Here is a 23,465-nt window from a genome sequence, read left to right as displayed (position 1 = left end):
ACTACGAGGGGAGAGTAATGTCAAAATGCACATACAAGCCGCTGCTTAATAAGGATATTTAGCTGTGATTTTCGATGGCTTAATGTACTGATACAGCTGTATCATTGAAACTTTGAAGAGTCTCCTTTTGCATCTCTTTCCCTTTGTATAGTTCCTTTCTTGGGTCCAAACAAAAGTTTTCATCCCCAACCACATGTCCGCAGAACTCCACAGATTCCTTCTTCAGCAACTGACTCACCCTCTGCCTTAGGTATGTGGTACTAAAGCCACCACGCTTTTGGTATTTGAACTAGCCTGACAGAGCTAACTTTGCTATTTCTCATTTCTCCAGCAGGCAGTGCAACCCTCTATTTATCTAAATTCATGTAACTGAACCTGGCATTTTTTTCAGTTTTTACAGTTAATCTTTTTTTAAACGAACCGCAAAATGTCATATATTCTTATTAAATAGCTGTCTCTAAAGAAATAAGTAAATAAATAAATAAATCAGTAACATGCAAATCCGAGAAGAGCCAGGATGCGATGATTTGGTTTTCATCACCTACACATTAAGTACAAGAGAAATGGACTTGACAGAAATTTTCTGTTTCAACTGACAGTTTTCAAAAGACCAGATTTGCACCTGTAACTAATGCTTCTCTGCCTCTTGTAAACCCAGACAGACCTCTTCAGCTGTTTGAATTAACACTACCTGGACTTTTGAAACTACTTTGAATCTATGGCACTTTTTTATTTATTTATGTGTAAGACCTTTAAATTATGTCATCAAGATGAGACGTCTGGCAATTTTTCTAAAGTGAAAAGTTTGCTCGAAATAGTATCTGAGTTGGAAATGTTTTCTGTCACCAATCTGAATTCCTTTCAAAATTGTTAATTTTATTCTACATTATAGTCTGTCTTTTAGGATTTTTAATCATTTAACTGCCTTTTTTTCTTCATTACAAACTGTTTCTAAAAACAGTGAAATAATCTGTTTTCTTTAACTTTCTTCAAACTTTTGCCAGGTTTTCTTCTACACCAAAAGTGGTTTCATTTGTCTCCTTTCTGCGTAAAGTATATTCTGGTGCCTATGAATGGTACTAATAAAAGGAAATTACAAATTCAGTTTCATGACTTGGTAAGGATGAGAGTTAAAAGATAATTCTGCAAGCATATGTCACTACACGCTGACTCCCGTGGCTAGTGTTCATATCAGAAAGGGTTTTTCCATCCACTAAAACTGGGATCAGTTACGTGGTATCATCGTGACAGAGCTAGCAAAACATTCTTTTCCTCAAGCCGAGGCATGACAGTCTCTGCTTGGTGCTTTTACAAGAGAAATAAAAATACTTTGTGATGAAGAACTCGTAACTGACTTAGGGAATGAGGTAAAACTAGAGTGAGGTGAGTCAGTAGCACGCAGGCTTCTTGCCACAGAATGCAAAGCACAATGAAGTGTGAAAGCTTTGGCTGAATCAGGGATGTTGAGCAACCTGCTCTAGTGGGAGGTGTCCCTGCCTATTGACAGGGGGGTTAGAACTAGATGATCTTCAAGGTCCCTTCCAACCCAAAGCATTCCATGATTCTGTGTATGAGAGGACTTCACCTAACATGGCTTCGTGTGCCATGGAATGGGGTAATAGGAAATCTGCCAGGAGCCAAAAATGAATTGTGCTGGGCTCCAAAAATATACTTAAGAGTTGGTTTTGCAGCCAAAAATATTTGGTTCCACCTCCAATGAAACATTCATTTGCCGCTAAATCAGACAGTGTTATAAAATACCAAGTTCATTCTGAAATCATAAATTTCCTTGCTGGAGGACTAGCAATAAGAATAAAGAGGCAAGTGAAATTTTCTGTTTGCTTATGTTCTTATTCTCCATACTTTCTAGATCCAAAGCAAAAAAATGGAGGTGAGAAGAAGGTTAGAGACAAAACCCTTTCAATGCAGTCCAGGAAGACTACTTCTCTTAGCCACAGCCTTTCCACACCAGTTGTAAAAATGGCCCACCCAGAGAGGTCTAACTGAAAGGGGGCTCTTCCAACAGAGACAAAAATTCCCCGAGTTGCTCACGGCCACATTTATTTTAACCTTCATCTACATACCCAGAGCTGCCTATGACGCTGTGTGTTGCTACTGTTTCCTAAAGAGTTAACATTTCAATTAAAAATAGACAAATTCAATATAGGATTTAGAAATTTATGCTGAAATTTAGGAAGTATTTGCATGGCCCTAGACCAAAAAAAGTTATCTATGCAGTCCTCATCTAACTAGCCAGGTGCCAAAGATGCCACAGGCACCTAGAATTCCATCTGTAAAATTAGGTAGAAATTTAAGCCTCTAGAAGGCCAAAGGTGCTACCACCTGAGCTGAAGTTAACACCTCTCCTTCACCTGGAATTCACAAGCCATACACCCCAAACTGTCAGCCACCTCGAAGCTCCTATCTGTGTGTACCCCCTTGGAACCAATCTGGCTTCAGCAGAAAAACAAGGAACTCACAACAATCTCGGCTGATGGTCAATGTCAACACTGGCCATTTTGTTTATAAATCATTAAAGGAATCGCTCACTAACCTGAACATCAGAATAGAAAGATCTCAACCAAGGAAAGCAAGCCACTCTCTCTCAGAAGACTACTCTGATCATCAGCTGCTGACTTGGATCAATCCTGTTGAAGTGCCAACCCTATAAAAAACAGAACACATGATTAATAAATCAAAGAGTGCATAAAAACACAGTTCCAAAGCACGATAATTCTGCAGGACAGGAGAAAAAGGGAGAATTCTACATTTCAGACCTGCTCCCAATACTATCTCTGTGTTTTGTTCAATTAGTTTGTAATGAAAAATTAGGAAATTTCTTAAAGTAAGAACCAGCCTGAGCACTGCCATGCCTTAGGTGCTCTGCTGGTCTGGGCCCAAGTACGCTGCTCAGGCATACCGAATACCTTACACCACTGCCTCTTGGAAATGGACTCCCAAACTCTTCTGCCTCCCCAAGATTCTATAAATTTGTTTTCATAATTAAAGCATTTGATCCATTCACACAACTTATGTAGCTCACAGTGACTTCTGACGTTAATATCATGACTCTGTTCTTTACAGGAAGAACAGATTTTATATTCTTCACAGAACAATTTGGAACTTGCCAGCAAACAGCTATTGTGAACAATACTCTTCCCTTCTTCCTTCACAACTGCCTTCTTCATTTCAAAATTTTTCTCCTCTTTTGATTCTGCAAGATTTCAGTCATTAAAAAGCTACAGAAGGTCTCTTTGTTCTGAAACAGTAACGGATCAGTCCTTGAATAAATTACACCATCTGTCTTCCCCTGCATACTGTGCTTTTAAGTGACAGTTATTTAAGAGTTCTACTAAAATAAACCCAAAACTACATGAGCAACAGCCGTACCTATTAATTTGTCTCAAAAACACATGCTAACATGAATTTGGCTAAACTTTTTAATTTTGGTCTTCTTCAGGTACTTAACTGCTGCTTTGGATATTTCACTACTTTATTCCTACACATTCTGCCTTAGTTACTTAAGTTTTCCCCAACAACAGAGTTGTTTAATAGCTAATGAAAAACTCTAAGTAGCAACTCTAAGAACTAAAAGCAAGAGCAAAGGCAATTGAGCCTTTTGTTGGTTAGCATTCACATTTGGAACTATCCTTTTGATTACAGCAGAGATTTTACAAGTTCTGAAAAGTTCCCCAGTTTGCAGTAAAAAGCTCCCTTGTTGCTTCTAAGTCTTCCAATATTTAGGGGGAAAGTACCCGCTTTTCAGTAACGGTTGTCCAAGGTTTCAGTAACATTACACTCCAGACCATAAATCAAAAACTTTTACCTCACGAAAATTAATCTTTTGAATAGAAAATCAAAATATAAAATAATAACAAACCTACAAAAATCTTTACAGAAGAAACTCTCTGCGTTTCTGCAACTCTTCTGGAATATCAGGAAGGCTGGGAATTACCAAATGCAAACCAGCAATGAGTTTATATCATCAGAATATTGCTAAAAAGCCCATCCTCTTGGGGCCTGTGACTGGTTTCATTACGGCAAATGCACAGACACACAGAAATCAGCGGAACGGAGGTTCCCAACTGCAAGGAATGTCTCCATAGGTACCTTTGTGTCCTACATTTAATAATAGCGCTAAACAGAGTTGAGCTGCAGATACTTAAGCTGGGTGGAAACACAGAGCATTAGTATATGTTCCCTCTTCCATTCCCTCCCTTTATGTGCAAAGATTTTTCTTCCCTGAATCACAGACCTGACTCTCGGCCACAGGGGAGGAACAGAGACAGCACCATCATCCCAGAACAGGCGCATTTCAGGGTGGCCTGACAGCCCACCCCTTCTTCTCCCTGCACCTTCAGTCACCAGGAGACCTCCCAACATTTTGGGACCCCTGGATCTGAGCTCCAGTTCCAATTCACAGCACTGCAACCTTAAGGGCTGGGAAGCTCAATATAACTGAACCACTGCTGACACCTCTCGTCCGCCCGGAGAAATCCCTGTTGATGGGGCCTGCTGTACTTAACACAGTGAAATATTGGGGAAAAAAGCGCCATTGTACAGGCTGGTTCTCCCTCTGGTTCTCAGGTGGGTGATGCTGCAGGTCTGTGGAGCCCAGGACGAGGAGCCGGGATCCCCTCAGCGCCTCAGCCGAGCTTCGCCATGGTGCTCTCTTCGGTACTCGCACCTTCGCTGAGGTGAAGCTTCCATAGGCCGGGAGGCGTGAGGCGAAAGCCTGCCTCAGGGGTCACACTGCTAGCTGGGAAAGAAAACAGGTTCCAGTGACACGTCCAGCTGCTAAATGAGGTTTCTAGATGAGATTATTTATGTATGGAGCGCGTCCATAACGCAGTGGGAATGAAGAGGAACACCCCATAGGAAGGAGGGGAGGCAGCGGCGAGGCGGACCACCAGCAAATGCAAGGCACAGCCAAGGGAGAGAGCAAGCCTTCACCTCAAATGCTATTATATAAACGCAAAAGCCCACCAGAGCGACAAACACCAACTTCACGCTAAAAAATTAATACCTTAGAAACACAGCAGGTGGCAGTTAATTCACAAAAAAACACTCCAACGTGTAACAACCTTTTATTTATTTGCTCCCCCCCCCCCCCCCCCCAAAGTCACGAAGGAACTGACAAGAACGGACGCTGTCAGTATTAGCGGTGAGAGTACTGAACAGGTACCCCAGGAAGCCCTCCACCCGCTCCCAGAGGGACGCGGGACGCGCTGCCCTGAGTGCCCAGGGCGATAGGACGAACACCGCAAACCTCCCCGCGGCCGGTCCAGCCCCGCCGGGCCTTGAGGGCGGGCGGCCCCTCCCACTCCCCTCAGCCACAACATGGCGGCGGGAGCGGCCCCGCTGTGTGCGCAGGCGCGGTGCGGCGGCAGCGAGGGGGCGTGGCCTCACCGTGGACCCGCCCCAGTTGGGCGGGGCCACGCCCCTTCCTCCGGGGCCCCAGCGAAGCCGCCGCTGCCGCCGCCCGCTTCCCGCCGCGGCCCCCCCCCTTCCCCTTCCCCGCATCCTCTGCGAGCAGCGGCCGGGCCGAGCGGGGAGATGAACACAGTGCTGTCCCGGGCCAACTCCCTCTTCGCCTTCTCTTTGAGCGTGATGGCGGCGCTCACCTTCGGCTGCTTCATCACCACCGCCTTCAAGGAGCGGAGGGTGCCCGTCAGCATCGCCGTCTCCCGGGTCACGCTGTGAGTGCGGGCGGGAGAGGGGCAGGGAGTGGGGCCGGGGTCCCCGAGGGGACGGGCGCGGAGGGCGGCCGCCGCGGGAGCTCCCCGCCGCCGCCGTGCCCATGGGCCGGGGCCGCGGCCGTCTCTGTCCCCGCCTCCCGCCGGGGCCAATGCGGGAGCCCCACGACGGCCTCCGCCGCCTCAGGGCCCCGGCGGGCGGGAGCAGGGGCGGCCCCGCCCCGGGCCTTCGGCTGCTGCTGCTTCTGGTTCTTCACCGGAGCCGCGCAGGCAAAGGGCGGGGAGGGGGCGCTGACAGGAAAATGGGCTGTTTTCACGCAACTGATGAGTTTCTTTAGTTCGGGTTTGGCCGAGTTACCGAGCTAAAGCAGCCCAGAGAGCTTTGGACCAGCCCGAGGTGTGTGACAGGAGCGGGCGGTGAGCAGCAGGGGTTGTGTTCCAGTGCTGTGTGCAGTTTTGGGCCCCTCACGACAAGACAGACATTGAGGTGGTGGAGCGTGTCCAGAGAGGGGCAGCGGAGCTGTGAGGGGTCTGGAGCACAGGTCTGGTGAGGGGCTGCTGAGGGCCCTGGGGGTGTTCAGCCTGGAGAAGAGGAGGCCGAGGGGAGACCTTCTCGCTCTCTACAGCTCCCTGAAAGGAGGGGGCAGCGAGGGGAGGTCGGGCTCTGCTCCCAAGGAAGAGGCGATGGGACAAGAGGGAACAGCCTTAAGTTGCACCAGGGGAGGTTTAGATTGGAGATTAGGAAAAAGTTCTTCACTGAAAGGGTTGTCGAGCACTGGAACAGACTGCCCAGGGCAGTGGTGGAGTCGCCATCCCTGGAGGGATTTAAGATGTGTAGACGTGGTGCTGAGGGACATGGGTTAGTGATCAGTTTGGCAGTGTTAGGTTGATGGTTGGACTTAATCTTAAAGGTCTTTTCCAACCAAAATGATTCTGCAAAAAGGGAGGTGAGTGCAAATAAAGAAGGGGAACTGCTGTTGCATTTTGGATTGGTTTGATATCTTAGGAAAATAAACCCCTATATTTACGCTAGATTGAGGAATGCAAACAGCGTAAAACCAGCATAAAAGCATGTTTTTGGGTGTTCCTGTGAGCTTGAAATATGGAGCGACTCCAGAGGAGGCCATGAAGATGCTCTGGGGACTGGAGCCCCTCTGCTGTGAGGACAGGCTGACAGAGTTGTGGGTGCTCAGCCTGGAGAAGAGAAGGCTCCGGGGAGACCTTAGAGCCCCTTCCAGCACCTTAAAAGGCTACAGGAAAGCTGGGGACAAACTTTTTAGCAGGGCCTGCTGCAGTTGGATGAGGGGTAATGGCTTTAAACTGAAAGAGGGAAGACTTAGACTAGATATAAGGAAGACATTTCTTACAATGACGGTGATGGAACCCAGGCCCAGGTTGCCCAGAGAGGTGATCAGTGCCCCATCCCTGGAGGTGTTCAAGGCCAGGTTGGACACGGCTCTGAGCAACCTGATCTAGTTGAAGATCTCCCTGCTTATGGCAGGGTGGTTGGACTAGATGGCCGTTAAGGTCCCTTCCAACCCCAGCCATTCTATGATTGCAGCATACTAATGTTTAAAGGGTGGCTACAAAGAAGATGGAGACTCCCTTTTTACAAGGCATCACATGGGAAGGATGAGGGGTAATGGGTATAAGTTACTCCAGGGGAGATTCTGATTGGACACAAGAAGAAAATTTTTCACACTGAGAACATTCAGCCATTGGAATGATCTCCCCAGGGAAGTGGTGGATTCCTCATCATTGGACACTCTTGAGATTCACCCAGGAAGGGTGCTGGGTCATCTTGTTCAGATTGGCTTTTGTCAAGAAAGGTTGGACCAGATGATCCTTGAGGTCCCTTCCAACTTGGGGTTCTATGATTCTAATTTGGATTAGATTTATAATGTACCAGTCCCTTCTGTGATGCACAGATCTGGTGTTAATGAGAGGCGTTATACCTTATTTGCTTTTCTTGAATTCCCGAGTTCTGCATACCTCGTTACTCCCCAGATTGACAGTGATTCAGAAATGAAGTCAAGTGCTTGATAAGGGTTAATACTTAAAAAGATGTTGCTTTTTCCAGAGGGATGGAAATACATAGCAAGGCTTAATTTGGGAAATTTTGGTGATTTTTCTTAATACTGTCTCCCAAAGTGGTTTTTTTTCTGCTGGTACTTTTTTTTTTCCTTTGAGATTACTAAGATTAGTTTTAATGAAATGATATTTTCATGGATGAATTCTCAAACTTGAATAAATGTAACTAAGTTCATCATTCGTAAAAATGTTGTTACATGAGGAATTAAGGTTCATAGCTGATTGCCATCCTGCTTATGGTAGTCCTCTTTGTACAGGGTAAGTTTGGTAAATTGATAAGCTTTGTGAATACGTATGAAAACATCTGCTGTGTCTATTTTCCATAATGTAGAAGAAAATAAGCATTTTCTTTATACTGCTACTTAGATGCGTTCCAGGGAGAAATCATCTCTGTTCTGTGAGCTATAAACGTAAACTCTGCTTTTCAGAGTGGTTGGAGTGTGTTGTATGAGACTGGGCACTAGAGGCTTTTATTTATGGAAAGTTGAGAAATAATAATTGAAAATAGTTGCCAGCAGACAGCTATGCTGCTGGTGTTCCAATCAGCTTTGTATATTTGGGGATGGCTAATGCATATTTTATTAAAATGAAATGTGGTGCAGTTTAGGCGTAGATAGATACCAATTTTCATTAACAGGAAAAAGCCTATAGGTTTTGTATAACTTACACCACTGTCATGGCAAGGCCCGTCATTCAAAACTGGGGCACTATAGTTTCTGGAAGGCAGGTTTTATTTTGTAATGTTGATTATGTTTTAGTCAAAGATATTTAAAAGAAAGTACAGAAAATGGATAAGGGAGATCTGTAATAAGAATAATAATTTATGTAATTCATGAAAGAGAAATAATGAGAAATTATAATCTTGTGTTTTCTTTTGTCGTAGAAAAAATGTAGAAGATTTCACTGGACCTAGAGAAAGAAGTGATCTGGGATTCGTCACATTTGATATTACTGCAGATATCCTTAATGGAAAAAATGGTTTGCGAACATTTTGAAATGAGAACATCTTGACATCTATTTTTGTTACCTTACAATCTTCCGATATTCAGGACTTGCGGAGAACTAACAATTTGTCTTAAAATATAAATTTAAAGCATTGAAAAGTAGTGTCTTGCATAGCTAGGGCAGTAAAATAGAACTTGGAATAGCTGTTCTGTCTCTAGTAGATGACCCAAGGCAAGTAGTTTTTTTCTTTTTTTAATGCCTATTTTTAAAATCAGGCTCTGTAGTGAAGTGCACTCTATCTAATAATGGGAAGTGCAGTTTAACATCTGGACAGTATTACTGTTAAGTGACGTTAGTATTGGTGGTTTGACGTGTGAATTAATTACAGGGTTTATATAACAGTGTTTTAACTGTCATACTGAATCTAGAAACTCAGAGGCACCTTTCAAACTCATTTTGTTGTGAGGCTTTTTTCCACGTAATACTTGCATACAAGTACCTGTCGTACTTTAAAAACAAAGAGATACTGTAATCCTTCACTTGCTTAGATGTTGAACTATCAAATTGTTAACGTTGAATAGTACGAAAGTTAATGGGAAGCATATGAAGTACTACAAAATCTGTCACACTACTTTTTGGCCTCTTTCTCATTGCTGTTACATTTTTGCAACTTTTGTATTTCTCTGCTTCCCTGTTGTCTGTTTTTTATTGGGGAAAGAGGGTTGTGTGTGGTTGTTTCTGTTTGGTTTTGTTTTGCGTAGGCTTTTTGACAGTAGAAGGGAATAATTTGTAGGATTTAGGGTCTTGATATGAAACAAATCAGTGTTTTTCTGCAGAGGTGGCTACCAAATATGAGGCAGCATGCTTTACCTCAGGTGATTACACTAAGCCTTGCTTTGCAGCTGGGCTGAGATTCCTGGGATTTTTCTCGGCCTGCTGTTTTTTGTCACTGTGTTAGGCAAGACATTGATTACCTTCGTGTTTCAGTTTCCCTGTTTTGGAGAATACTTCACTGTGTAAGCAAACCAAACAAAATAGAGATCTTGAATGCAACTCCTGGATAAACAGGTTAGTCAGATTTTTGCAGGTGTGTGTTGCACAGGAATAAGGAATTTATTTGTTTTTCAGCTGGAAGCAGGAGAGGTGAACCCTTAAGTCTGAGCTTAACTTCTGAAATGCTTATACGTATTAAAACCAGAGGTTAAACTTCTAAAGTAGATGAATTGTATGCAGTGCATATAGGGGAGGGCAGAGCAAGGCAGGCCAGGACCTCTGAAAGAAATCTTCTTATACAAGGGTTAATCTGCAGTATGCGCACGTAAATATTCCATGTTTTAATGACTTTTAATAGTAGCAACAGTTTTAAAGTTTTTTGATTAAAAACTCTGGCTTAATCTTTCATGCCTGGCATAAATAAACCTTGCAGTGTGTAGAGTTGTAAAATACAACTTTCTGGTAGCTTGGGGTTTTTTTTTTTGACAAAATTTGTGAAGTGATACTGGTACATGGGCTCTCTTAACTAATGGAAATGACACGTTAGTCCTAGGAAAAATTAAATAAAATGACAGTTAGAAAAAGAAAGAGGGAAAGGAAAGGGAAGGAGCCAGTTTTCACAAACTCATTTTAGCTTACTTAATTCGTGGCTGACTTTAGCAAGTGTTACAAAATCCTGTCAAGGGGAACTTCAGAATCTTGTTTGTTGCTTTGAGTTAGATGGTGAAAAATGTTCAAATAAAATAGCTCCAGCTATTGTTGCAGCAACAGCAATTAATTATTTAATTCTTTCCTTACTTGCCTTTTGAGTTAGGGGCTTAAAACCACGATGCAGTCTTGGGGTGAGTGGAATAAGATAGAACAGATTTTGAGGCTGGTTGGGGAATCTGTTTAATTTATTCTTTGAGATAGTGGCAAATAGAATAAAAAAGAGGACTGGGAAATAAAAGTTTACAGCTAATCTTTGTTTTGAGTTAAAAGGTCTTCTCCTTAGCAGTCACACATGGTGCATTTTATTGCTAAATCAACAGACAGGTATTTAGAATATCAGCTTTATTGTACAGATGGTCTCAAATGGCAGTCATCAAGTCTTTACTGTTGATCAAAAATCTGAGCGGAGTTTTGTTCCAGTCTAATAAGCTGACTTTCTTTGTAGTAAGTCAGTAGTTAAATATGCTGATTCCTGGTGTCCCTTCCAATGTGAAATACTTCCCACCTACTAACTTCTCAAAGGTGGGTATTACAGGCCCCACTCTCTACACTCCACCGATTTTGTATTTATGTACTGTTTAATGCTATTGTATCTCGATCCGTAGTTGGATACCAGAGTTCTGTGATAGTATAAATAATAGCTTTGAAGGTATTTACTGAAGAATTGTCTTACCTTTTATGTTTAAGGTTTTACAATAGATTGTCTAGCAGCAGCTTATGGTTACTAGCTTGCAGTGTCAAATATAGAACTCTTAAATCGTTGGAGGAAATAGCTGTTAGATTTCATAAATAGTAAAAAAACCCAACCACCAAACCAAAAACCTGTTGCTTTAATGTGATTAAAATATATGTTAGAACTCTTGGAACTGCTCTGATCTATAAATAAGATGAGGTATGTTGAAATGTAAGAGCTCACTGCAATTATCGTAGTCTATTTAGATTTAGTAAAAATAAAACAAGGTTATGTAAGTACAATATGGTATTTTTCTTAACACGCATACATCTGCAGAGTATATTTGACTGGAATGTTAAACAATTGTTTCTATATTTGTCTGCAGAATATTCAACGAAAAACAATGTAAGTATCAAAAAGAAAAGTTGAAGCAATTACCCATTTTGTACTGCAGCTATTTTTAACGTTCTGAAGTTCTGCTGGGAAGAGTTAAGGCACCAGCATTTCCTCCCAGCTTGGAGTGTTCTCACTGGCCTTCATGACTTGTTTTCGTGACAGTTTAACTTCAGGGGGGGAAGTTCACCTTCGTGAAACCCAACTTAATATGTTCCCAGCAGAGTGGGAGAAAAGTAACACATGCCTTGTTGTTCAGTTGCAATAGTGAACTGTAAATGAGTTTGTTTTTTTTTTTTTCACTTATTTACTCTGTCCATTTTACTTTTCCCCTAACGTTCTGCCGTTGATTGCTGTTAGAAAGATACAGTGGCCTCTGGTCTGGCCAGGTGTGGTGGGGTCTTTCGTTCGTAGATCACAAAAGCGTTTGCCTGTACCAGTTACTGTAGCCCCATAATATATTTATGTGGTCTTGTCATACTTCTCAAAATAATTGGCCATGCTGCATCCTTTAAATTGGTTGCTACTGATATTTCACTTTGGATCGCCAAAGGCTTTTTTCACTGATCTGGCAGGAGCTGTGTGGAACAGCGTATGGAAAATTTAATTAATGAGATGCCATGCTGCCATGGTACCCCTGAATTCTAGTTTAACCTACTGTGGTTACAGTGCGAGGGTCTAGTGAAGGCTTACGGTTTTTTCTTAACTTGCTACACAAAACTATCTCCCTTCCTTTTTTTTTTTTTTTTTAATTTTTTTTTTTTAAAGTTATTTTATACATGCTGGAGGGTATTGTGCTTGTACTAAGATCACTTTTAGGGTTCTTTATTAGGGTCTGGGTCTTCTTTGTTTCGTTTCATCACTTAAATTTTTTTTCACACAAATCACTAGTTCTCATAAATATTGAGAAATATTTTTTCTGAATTGTTCTATAAGGTACTAAACAAGACTTTAGCACCTGACTACTTAAAAGAACAGTATAAAGTTTCAAATACCCAAGAATTTGGGATCTGTCTTTTGAATTGTTCGTGCAATTGTTGGGCTTATGTTTGTAATTCAGGTAGAGATTTTTTTCCCATTAAATTTGGGAAAATGTTAAATACATAGGTGGTGTCACGGTAGCTCAGTTTAAGTCCTTTATTTGAAAGGAAGTCTAAATACCGCTTTAAAAGCAGCATACCTTTGCAATTCAAAAGGAAAACCCATGATACCTTGCAAGTCTTTAGAAGCTTATGAGTTTTTTAAATGGCTTTCTCATGTTTTATTGAGCTGTTCTTTGTTGTTTCTATTTATTCTATGCCACACTTTGGTGTGTAGTAGTACTAGTTTCCCCCACTCTGTAAAGCATTATTTTGTTAAATTAGTTATGGATTGCAAGCATGTACTTCAACTTTGGGGTTTTTAGATGAATAATGCTGTGAAATTCCAGTAGCTGAATACTTTCTCGTGAGGTACCTTGCCAGCTTAATTATAATTGTATTTTTAGGCTCTAAACCAGGTGGTGCTTTGGGACAAGATCATGTTGAGAGGTGATAACCCAAGGCTGTTCTTAAAAGACATGAAGTCAAAGTACTTTTTCTTTGATGATGGAAATGGTCTCAAGTAAGTATATCTGTTTTTTATTATTATTATTCATGGTGTCTTGACTTACTTGCATACATTGCATTTTGTATGGGTGTTTATTGCTGTGGGTGAGGTACATATATTCTATCTGATAATCTGTCAGGCTGTTACATCTTGCTGGTTGGATTGTTAGAAGATGACTTTGGGATACAAGATGCCCTGTTTCTTCTGTAGGCTGGGAGATGTGCTGCTAATATGAGCAATGGGCTTCTGGGTTTCTGTTTCCAGTGTTCTTGTCTGCATAAAGTTGGTTCTGTGATGCACTCAACTCCAAAGGAGTTAGGCAACAGTAAAAAAAAAAAAAAATAGTAATCTTATATGGAAAATAGGTAATACTTTGTGAAGTAACTGTGTAAAATTAAAAAGCCTGTTGTTTCTGGTTGAGGAAAACAATTTGTATCCTAATTTCACAGACTGATGGGGGTTGGAAGGGCCCTCTGGAGCTCCCCCAGTGCCACCCCCCGCCAGAGCAGGGGCACCTCCAGCAGTGGCACAGGACACGTCCAGGCGGGTTTGGAATGGCTCCAGAGTGGGAGACTCCCCCCCTCTCTGGGCAGCTGTGCCAGTGCTCTGCCGCCCACACGGGAGAGAAGGTCCTCCGCAGGTTGAGATGGAACTGCCCATGGTCAAGTTTGTGCCCGTTCCCTCTTGTCCTGTCACTGGGCACCACTGAAAAAAGACTGTTCCTATGCCCCTGGCACCCTCCCGTATTTATTTAATATCCCAATATATCCCAATTTATTTAATATTAGTATTTATTAGTTAAATTGGTTAACCAGATTATTTCTGCTGATAGTCTTTGTTGCTTTTGCAGGGGAAACAGAAACGTCACCTTGACTCTCTCCTGGAATGTTGTACCAAACGCTGGCATTCTACCTCTTGTAACAGGATCAGGACACGTGTCTGTACCTTTCCCAGATACCTATGAAACAACAAAAAGTTATTAAATTATAATACTGAACCCTAAGCAAGATATTTTTATACTTGTATATTGTGAATAAATTTTATTGCGGTTTCTTCTCGCATCCCATGCAACCCTTCAGAGAAAGGTACTTAATTTCCTCAGGTCTAACGGCATAGGAAAAGGAAATGAAAGTTCAGGGTTTTTGGTTTTGTGGTTTTTTTTTTTTTTTTTTTTTTTTTTTTTTTAATACAACATTGAAGCTGAAACTTAAGGGAAAGGTAAATTGTGGAGTAATGGGTTTGGGGGGGTGGAACTGAGGAATTTCTTTTTATTTTCTTTCTTCTGACCATCTGGGTATAGATCTCTTCTTTTAAATAAACATTTTTAAACCGGAAAGATAGTCCTACTGTGGTTTTTTGAGGTACTGTGATAGTTATTTAATCTGTGTAGAGCCTCAAATACACCTTCTGGAGTCGATTTCTGCGAGTGCCTGAAGGAAATGGTTACTCTGTTTGCAACTCTGTATTACAAAACATTTTAATCACCGCTTATAATGCAGCGAACTGGAAGAATAAAAAGAATTTTTTTAGTGCATTTAGCATGTCAGTAAGGAAAGTAAAAGCTTCGGGTAAAGGAAGACTCATTCCAGAGGGGGCTGGGACAACAACTGAATGTGCTGGGGACTTTCAAAAAGAGCAAATGTAGCCTGAAATTAAAATTAAGAGGTTTTAATACTGCAAATCGGGGGGGAAAATTATAAGAATTGCAGTGTGACAAACCTTTCAAAAGAAGAGACGCAAAAGGTTGGAGCAGAGTCTCCCCCTTTGCTGTGAGTTCACCCAAGAGCTGGTGGGTTTTGAGGAAGCCGACTTGCTTTTAAAAAAGGATCTTTAATATTTGTGGGTTCTTCCTAAGCGCTGCTTCAGTACCTTCTCCGTCTTGGTGCGTCAGCCGAGGAGGTCTTGAAAAAACTTCCAAAGAGTGCTTTGTCTTTTTTACAAACAAAGTTTTGTGAAAATGAAAGATATTTTCACAGGAATATTTTAGGACAATTTTTCACTGGTATCCAGCAGATTTACATGAATTTCGGTCGTCTGAACTTGTGCTGTTTTCTACAGATCAGCATAATCGGCACTGAAATATGCCCCGTTTTTTGTGCTTTGGAGTGGAACGTACGTGTTGCTTAACTGTTACGAGAGCACTAAGTTCTCTCTACAGAAGGAAAACAAAAAAAAAAAAATGGTTTTTTTTGAGAGATAATTAGGCACGCTTGTGGAGTTGGTTTCTTAATTGCCGAGTAAGTGGTTGGTTTATTCATGAATTATATCCCTGCGATGATTACCGACGCGTCTGTCTTGTGGCTTGGCCTTTTTCACTTCCCGTAGCCCTGTGGCAGTGCCCTTCCGATGGCCGCAGAGGCGAGGAGGGGAAGGCTGGCTCTTGTGTTGCTGAACAGCCCGATTCAAGTTGAGTTCCTGCCTTATTTTGGGGTTGCAAACGTTTAAAATGTTGTTCTTCCGAAAATGATTTCAAGAGAGGATTTGCGGGAACGGCTCTGTAAAAAGAAAGCTATTTAGATTGGAAATTCAGGTATGGGAGGGGCAATCTTACTCCAAAGTTGTGTCAGAAGATGCATAGAATATAACTATTCATGTCTTTAGCATCCTTCTGGTTTATTTGGCGGCTTTATTTGGGAAGGAAATTGAGATTTTTCTCTGTTGAAAACCGTTTTTAAAGCATTTTAAACTGTTCTTCACGCTAGAGCACATGCCTCTCTGCGTGCATGAGTCTTGTTCTGACCGCACTGGTAAATGCTCGTATTCCACTACTCACACATCATGTGTATTTTTATGAAACAAAAAAATTCCACAATTCCCTTGTGGAAGCCAAACCGCTGCTGCTGGATCGTTTCCTGGTGCCCTTCACCACTCCCCTGGGACGGTCAGGGTGAATCTGACCGGTCTCGAAGTGATGAGGCACGAGTAAAGGCAAGGTAAGCATGCTGCTGTTAAATTAGTGTTTTTCCCTTAATATTGTGTCACGGGAATAATTCCTTCTATGTGAGTTATTATTTAGTTTGTCTACTAATTGTTCTTAATTAGTAATTCTTAAATCACTTTTCTTTTATGTGGAAAGAGAGAACTTTCTTGCGCTCTTTTTTCTCTTTACTCCGAACTCCAAGCGAGTTGTATTTATGATTTCTTTTTCCAAACATTAACGGTCTAATACTGAAATTCTAAACCCTCTATGCATAAGCCATTGAGAAAACCCAACCAAACCCCCCAAATCAATGTAGTTCCATTATCCAGACTTACAAGCTCTTGATTCAAAATTAGAATAGTGGAGCCAATTGCATCATTTGGAGACTCTTTCGAAACGGGGCGGTGGTTGCGGGGGGTCGCTGACCTCCTGCCCCCCAGTTCGGTGCCAGTGTGCGCCCACCGTCCCCTGGGAGCACCGCTGCTTTCTGCCGTGCCCCCTCCTGCTCCAGGGCAGAAACTCTGAAGAATTTTCCTTTAAAATCATAAAACTGGCAAGAATGCATTAGAGGGAATGTATGGATTTCCAGCCCCAAAGGACGACAATGGTGAGCAAGCGTTTCTGTCGTTTGAAGACATATTTACGTTATACCCATAGCTTCTTTAATGGCAATTGTCATTTATTTTGCAGTTGTAATCCAAAGACTTCCAGGTGCTTTACAAGAAAAATGCATATTTATGTCCAGAGAGGGGGGTCGTTTACTCTCGAGTGTTTTACTCTTTTTTTTAACTCTTGCGCCTGCAGTCTCGCTGCCTCTGTGGCAACCACCACACTAGCATTCTTTGCAACAACCGGAATTTCTTTACATTTGGGCTCCAACCCCCCACCCCCCCAAATTTGGCCTTGATCTCCTGTAACACTGCCCAAGCGATAACCACCAGTGGTGCTCACAATGGTACATCCAGTCTTCATAGTGGCATCTACTTTTGATTGTGGCATCCACCTCAACGTGCTTTCGGGGAGACAGGTACCAACAGGACAGCCAAGGGCTGCCTGGAGCAACGCGCCCGCCTCACCACCGCACTGGCACTGGGGTCGACATGCAGATATCCCTTGAGCAGGGACGCCCCCGAGGTCACTCCTCCAGATTCAGCCATTCGTTGCCGCAGCAGCTCCTTGGCCGGTGACTGGCAGCACGCCGAGCTGTGAAATCTCAGCTAAGCGATACAAAGGATTGACCGCGCGGATGGAGTCCTTCAGCCGCAAAGCGCTGACCGAGTCTGGGACTGGGACTGGATCCAGCCGCAGCCGGACTCCTCTCTGAGAAGGGGTTTGGAAAGCAAAGGGGGTCCTCTCTGAGCCTCCGTCAACGGGAGGGTCTCCCCGACAGCTCTGCCTGACCCCATCCTCCGTGCAGTAAATGACCAAGTGTGCCTCACCATCAAATCTCGTTAAAAAACTCTTGCATTTACCATCAAACTTTGTTTAATCCCTGTTTTATGTCAATAAATGTATCACTGCTTCTCTTACGAGCGAAGTGCATCGCTCCGTCCGCGACGAGTGGTTGAAATAATGGTGCCCCAGAGACGGGCAGTGCTTTGGCTTCGTGTATGTATAGGGCTAAACCGCTGCCTTCACGGGGAAGGAGTGTTCTCCTCTCACCGTTGAACTTATACACGGAATTTAAACTAAAAGGCGATTCTTAGGTTTATTGCTCTCTGGATTTTTAACATTGCGTACGCGTGTAAAAGCAGAATGTAATATTGGATGACAAAAATAGGTTGGTTTATGAAGTATCTGTATTTACCTCTGATTTCCCACCACCCCATCCAACTCATCTTTATTAGAAATCTGGGTACTCATGTCATGAACAACTCGTTAAATGAAGGACTTAAAGGCGACTCTGGCTATTTTTACAGTCTTTGTGTTTCCTGACGGTAAGATGCTGATTTAACAATCGGCAGGATTATGTGATATTTATATTCTTCACAGTTAACACAAGTTTCTTGTAAGTATTTAATTTTGCCCCGGTCCCTGTAGGTATTGCACAAATCCACGCAATGTAAGACTATGAGAAATTCTATCTGCATAATCTTAAGTACAAATCTGAAACTGGATTTCAGCTGAACAAATTGATGCTGTAACAGTCCCGGACTGAGTAGGAAGTGTTACAAATACTCTTTCCTAACAATGTTCAAATGCTTTTTGCCAATAATTATATTTAAAGGCAACTTCCTCCTCTCAAGCTGAAAGAGGTTGGAGAATTTGTTACACGAAATTTAGCATTTAGCATATGTCACTGAAAACAGCAGTTCAGTACAGGCAGAAATTCACATAAATAAGGTCAATAATTGTTTTATACCTCTTGTAGCGGTGGATTTTCACCCTTGGGTTTGGGTCTAAGAACTAAGTGTTACTTATAATTGCTAGAAATCCAAGCAGATGGATGAAATAAAAACCCTGAACTGCTCCACGTGGAGTAGCGCTGTGTCTTGGAGAAAGCACAGGGTGGCCAAAGGTTCTTCGATGCTGTGGCCTCTAAAGCCGCCGTCGTTCTGACAAAAGGAGAAGAGGAAAAAGAAAAGAAAACAACCCTCGTGTCTAGAAAGTCGCTTAACCCCTTGACTCTGTGACAAAGTTTGTCATCGCTCTTATTCTGTATTCGGAGAACAGCTCTGTGACAACGCGCGAAGTTAATTTTGCAAAAAGGTGGAGGGTGTCTCTCACAAGCTTGGTTGGAAAGTCTGAAGGCCAAAGCCTGTGCTGCTTCAAGAACGTGCAATAGTTTAAAATAGTTTAGAGCTCAAAATCGCAGCTTTGACCCAGATATAGGATATGTGTTTGCGGGGTTTAGTGCTTTTGCATCTCAACAAGAGGGTTTTTACCGCCCTTCCTTGCTATGCAAACAACCGACCTTATAACAAATAAGGAGAAGCACTGGCGAACCGCTCTCCCATGCGGTTCCGGAGCGCCGTTGAGCTGTACTATGGCTGAAGTCTCTAAGGAAAAAGGGTCGGCAGCTTTCACGTTTGTCACTTTCGTAAAATGGATGGGATTTGTCCTCGCAAATATTTACATCTTCCAAAAGGAGACGGACCTAAAAAGTTAATGAAACTTATTGCGCCATAAGAGCATATAGGTGTTGTCTTCCGCTTGGTGAATTGTCAGCGCTATTGTTTTCCCCTGTCCCCCACTTTCATAAGCTGTTGATCAGAAATTTGAAAAGCAGCTGAAACGGAGAGTTGGCCACTCCTCAAAGGCAGAGATTCCATGTAGGAACCCATCGATATTCATCAAAGTCAGTGGGTATCTTCAGATAAGGTAAGTCTGGGTTTTTTTCCTGGATATTTGGCATAATAACAACATCATGAGTTCATTAGTCATAGCGCTTTTTTTTTTTTAATGCTCTCCCTATCCCATCAGGAGGAGGAATTGTTCAAGTACTATAAAATTTCTGATTTTTTAATATAAAATAAAACAAATAATGGGGAAATTCCATTTGATTTTACGTAACAAACTGTTATCCTTTCAGGGAGACTCAATATCTGTGTATAGTATATATGTGCTTCTGCGGTTCAGTGTAATCCTCCAAGAACGGGCCGATACCAGGGAATTTGAGCAATTCGTTTTCGGTGCTGCTTGTCTGTCTGGGGAACCGGCGTCAAACACTGAGACTCCTCCCCGCCGTTCGACTCGGTCCAACACCAGTTTAACACTTTTGCTCTCGAGGCACAAGAAGAGGGGAAAATGACTTGTTTTCCTGGAGCCAACAAGATTTTTCCTTTTTTTAATTATTTTTTGTTTGTCTTTTTTTTCTTCTCTCTTTTTTTTTTGTTTTGTTTTATTTCATACTTTGATTATTTTCCTTCTGTCAGAGAGTATTGCAGATAGTTTGCATTCAGAAAACCAATCCGCAACCCTCATTAAATTCAAGGTAACTGGGTTTTTTTGGCAGTGTTGTAGAAAACTATGGCTTTTACATTGCACGCTACCAGAACCGCACATCATGATATAGGGATTTAACAGATGTTCTACCAGATTTTAATTCTATTTTATTGTTTTTGTTGGTAAAGAGGAAAAATGAGAAAATAAAAGTGGATGGAGGCAACAGCTTTTATTTTTTTTTTTTTTTCCTCTCTCCATTTCATAGGGTTTGTGATGATGCTTCCACAGGGCAAGAGAAAATCTTGTCAAATACAATTTTATTTTTATTTGGCACGAAGGATCAGCTTTTGTGGCTGAAGGAGTTATGGTATTTGATAACCATAGAGGCTTCCAGTAAAGGTCAGTTGTTAACTTTGGAAGTGTTGAGTTTGTTTTTTTTTTTCCCCCTCCTCTAAACTTTGTCAAATAGAGCATTTTATTTGCTACCTCCATATTAACAGATTCATAAAACGTATTACAATTTTGCGTTTTCCTGCGCATACTCTTTCTTCCTCTCCTACTTTCTGGTTGTGAACCAGCGGGATTATTTTTATTCTGATATGCTGACCCCTTGACACACAAAATTAGTTCCCGAACTATGTTTTACCAAGACATCATATTACACATCTGCTTCATAAAAACCGCAGGTGCTCAGATACTGTAAAACTGAGTCCTACAGGTTTCTCCTGATAAGTCCCAAAATTTTTGAAACAGAACTGTGCAACACATGAAAAAAGTGAAATATGGAAAGCCTTTGGTTTATCAGTTTCTGGGCAGGCCCCTTTTGTTGCTTTTTGTAGTGCAATATCCTCCGTTTTCTCCCACATCTTCGCTGGCTCCTAAGAAGTCTGCTGAAATAAAGAGACTTTTTGTAGCCTTCGTCACAGATGGGACTTTCGTAGGTCAGTATTTTAATGAGCATTCCTGCAGTCCCGTTGGGTTTTGGTAGCACGATGGAAATGTTCCAGACTAGGGTAGAAATAGCTTTCTGAAAAATGTTCCATCTAAACAAAAGCGAACGTGCAGTAAAATAACACTATAATTGCATCTGCTAATTTGTTAAAAATGATGTGTACAAAAATCATGTTGGGCAGAACCTGTTTTCCTGAGGACTGGATTGGATGCGGGGAAATTGTGTAGGAAATTCCAAGATTCGCACTGTCTTGCACCCAACGTACAAAAGCCGTATTGATGCAGTTCAGATCGGAAACCTCATTACACCATGACTGTAATAATTTAAACCTTTTTTTTTAATTGAATATTTTATATATTCTAAAGCGTCTTCCTTAGTCTAAAAAACTAAACTGAAGACAGTTTGATTCCACAACGTACAGTTTGTGTAATGACCAGCAGATGTCAGGCGTTCACTTTACAAAACGACCGAAAAAGAAAAGTGTCCATCTTCAGAGCAGGATAGAAGCAGTTGCGTTTTAAGTTTAGGGATGTAATGCTATTGTGCAGCTTGTTACCCGTTACTTGAGATATTTTAATTTAATGAAAGACTTTTCAGGGTGATTTGTGTTCAACAGTGGTGGGCTTAATCTTAATGGGACATCTTTTTGGAATATTTGACGTGTTTATGAATGCCGTACAGAATATGGTGAAAAATGAGTCAAAATTCTAGATATGTGTACGTAAAGGACATCCTGGCGTTTGTCTTCTCCAGACACTAAATGTCTGGCGACACTTAAGGTAGTACTGTTGAATTTATCCCTGACTTGACCAGTCATCTGTGGCAAATGGAAGAACCCTTCCAGTTAAAGCCCATGACCGGAGCTGGGATCAGGGATGTTATTCTTGGCTTTCCTACAGACCTTTCATGGACTGAAGAAGAAGTTGCCAATGACAAAACTACGGCACACAATTTTAAAATAGATAGGAGCAACGTTTGGTTGCCTCACGAGCACTTTGAACCTTAATTCGCTGCGAACGGAAGTCAAATTTCTCAGGTTTGAATTGTGCGGGGAAGGGTTGCTGTAGGGAATGACAAGACTGGACAACATCCTCTCCTTTCTGATGCTCTGCTGTTGTTGCGAATAGATTTAAGGCGATTTTCAGCGCATTTATTAACTGCCTGTTAAACGTTTCCTGTAGGAAACTAAATAAAAATATTTTCCCTAAATATTTGGGCAGTGGAGCACGAGCAGCTCTCCTTTGAAGTGGGGTGGTGTTTCTGTGCCGATAACCGCACTGACCCCGTTCGTTAAGGTAAACGCCTGTGTTCCGAGCATCCACCCCGGCTAAGTGGGAACAGCTGCTGCCCGGACAGCCCCACACCAGTGCTGCAGCAACAAGAGCCTCGGAGCAGTCGTGGTTTAAAAACAACAGAAAGGATTCGGCACGAAATGCGAACTGCTGCCTCGGCAGTTCCCACCGTATTAGAAACGAACCACTGTTTTTATCCTCTCCCTACCCGGCGTTAGCCGCTACAAATAAAAAGGACCACGATAACTGGCACAAGAAAATACTATATTCTGTATATTCGTGAAAGGAAGAAGGAGGACTACACCTCTTGGGCTTTTTTTGTACCCGTTCCAGAGGTTTGTGGGATTTTCCCTCATGCACAAGCACCAGGAAAGTCTTTTTTGATCTAAAACAAAATGGAAAGACAAAGACTAGATCATCCGCTACACATGGGGATCAACAGTGTTCGTAAACCACTTTGGAAGTGCCCCACTCTGGAAGTGCCCCACTTTGAAAGTGCCCAGATAAGAGATGGCAGAGAATGACCTTAAGTAAAGGTAATGGGCGCGGAAGGAAATCTTACACAGCTCTTCCCCCTCTTACACGCTGGCTCAAGAGCTGCGGCCTGGGTAGCACCAAGTGAGTGGTGGGGAAGTAGAGAACTTTATTCTTTGAGAATAAGGTGGTACCAGAGGAGGGCCACGAAGATGCTGGGAGGGCTGGAGCCCCTCTGCTGGGAGGACAGGCTGGGAGAGGTGTGTGGGGGGGTCAGCCTGCAGAAGAGAAGGCTCCGGGGAGACCTCAGAGCCCCTTCCAGTGCCTAAAGGGGCTCCAGGAGAGCTGGGGAGGGACTCTGGGTCAGGGAGGGGAGACATAGGATGAGGGGAAATGGTTTGACAGTGAAAGAGGGGAGATTGAGATGAGATATGAGGAAGAAATTCTCTCCTGTGGGGGCGGTGAGCCCCCGGCGCAGGGTGCCCCGAGCAGCTGTGGCTGCCCCATCCCTGGAGGTGTTCAGGGCCGGGTTGGACGGGGCTGGGAGCACCCTGGGCTGGGGGGAGGTGGCCCTGCCCAGGGCAGGGGATGGGACTGGATGGTCTTTAAGGTCCCTTCCAACCCAAACCGTTCTACAGTTCTATAAAAACTGTGTTTTATCAGTATAACTACTCTTTAGTAATGCAGAGGGAATCAACTGGTATCTGCCTAAAACTTCACTGAGCAGTTTGTGCTGCTGAGCGTTACCCTCCGGTAACTGACAGCATGATTAGGTTTGCGTTGCTTTCGTTTGGACCTTATTCATCTCTGAACTGCGAGAAGTTCAACCAAATGGCCACCTTCAGTGGCCGAG

At 42.7% G+C, this 23,465-nt stretch overlaps 2 protein-coding genes across 8 annotated transcripts in view; one reads left to right on the top strand and one right to left on the bottom strand.

Moving 5' to 3' along the window:
• The window catches only part of ASB5 (ankyrin repeat and SOCS box containing 5), a 42,006-nt gene extending 37,256 nt beyond the window's left edge, over positions 1-4,750 (bottom strand). For 6 of the 7 annotated variants that reach the window (XM_082482163.1, XM_082482162.1, XM_082482166.1 and 3 more), the window contains exons 1-2: positions 4,562-4,750; positions 2,555-2,665 (exon numbers count right to left, since the gene is read on the bottom strand). The gene's annotated coding sequence lies outside the window, so the exon portion shown is untranslated. Of the gene's footprint in view, positions 1-2,554; positions 2,666-4,255; positions 4,487-4,561 lie in introns of those variants that run through there. The other variant, XM_082482165.1, reaches the window with a different exon arrangement.
• Positions 4,751-5,291: 541 nt separating this feature from the next.
• On the top strand, positions 5,292-14,417 carry LOC309671136 (signal peptidase complex subunit 3-like). The gene is made up of 5 exons (XM_082482317.1): positions 5,292-5,699; positions 8,671-8,752; positions 11,446-11,514; positions 12,989-13,104; positions 13,940-14,417. Exons 1-5 carry the CDS (start codon positions 5,341-5,343, stop codon positions 14,070-14,072), a joined length of 759 nt encoding a protein of 252 aa, XP_082338443.1. The 5' UTR covers positions 5,292-5,340; the 3' UTR covers positions 14,073-14,417.
• Positions 14,418-23,465: the final 9,048 nt, after the last annotated feature.

The sequence above is a fragment of the Vanellus vanellus genome (genome assembly GCF_965231255.1).
Source record: "Vanellus vanellus genome assembly, chromosome: 4".
Taxonomy (NCBI): domain Eukaryota; kingdom Metazoa; phylum Chordata; class Aves; order Charadriiformes; family Charadriidae; genus Vanellus; species Vanellus vanellus.
The sequence above is the reverse complement of the archived record's forward strand: the minus strand, read 5'-3'. Positions and strand labels throughout refer to the sequence as shown.

Excerpts from the sequence above, each read along its gene's own strand:
- LOC309671136 (XM_082482317.1), top strand. The coding sequence starts at position 5,341 with ATGGCGGCGGGAGCGGCCCCGCTGTGTGCGCAGGCGCGGTGCGGCGGC. Across the intron at positions 11,515-12,988 it reads AATATTCAACGAAAAACAAT|GCTCTAAACCAGGTGGTGCT; the intron begins GTAAGTATCAAA and ends TTGTATTTTTAG. Across the intron at positions 13,105-13,939 it reads GATGATGGAAATGGTCTCAA|GGGAAACAGAAACGTCACCT; the intron begins GTAAGTATATCT and ends TTGCTTTTGCAG.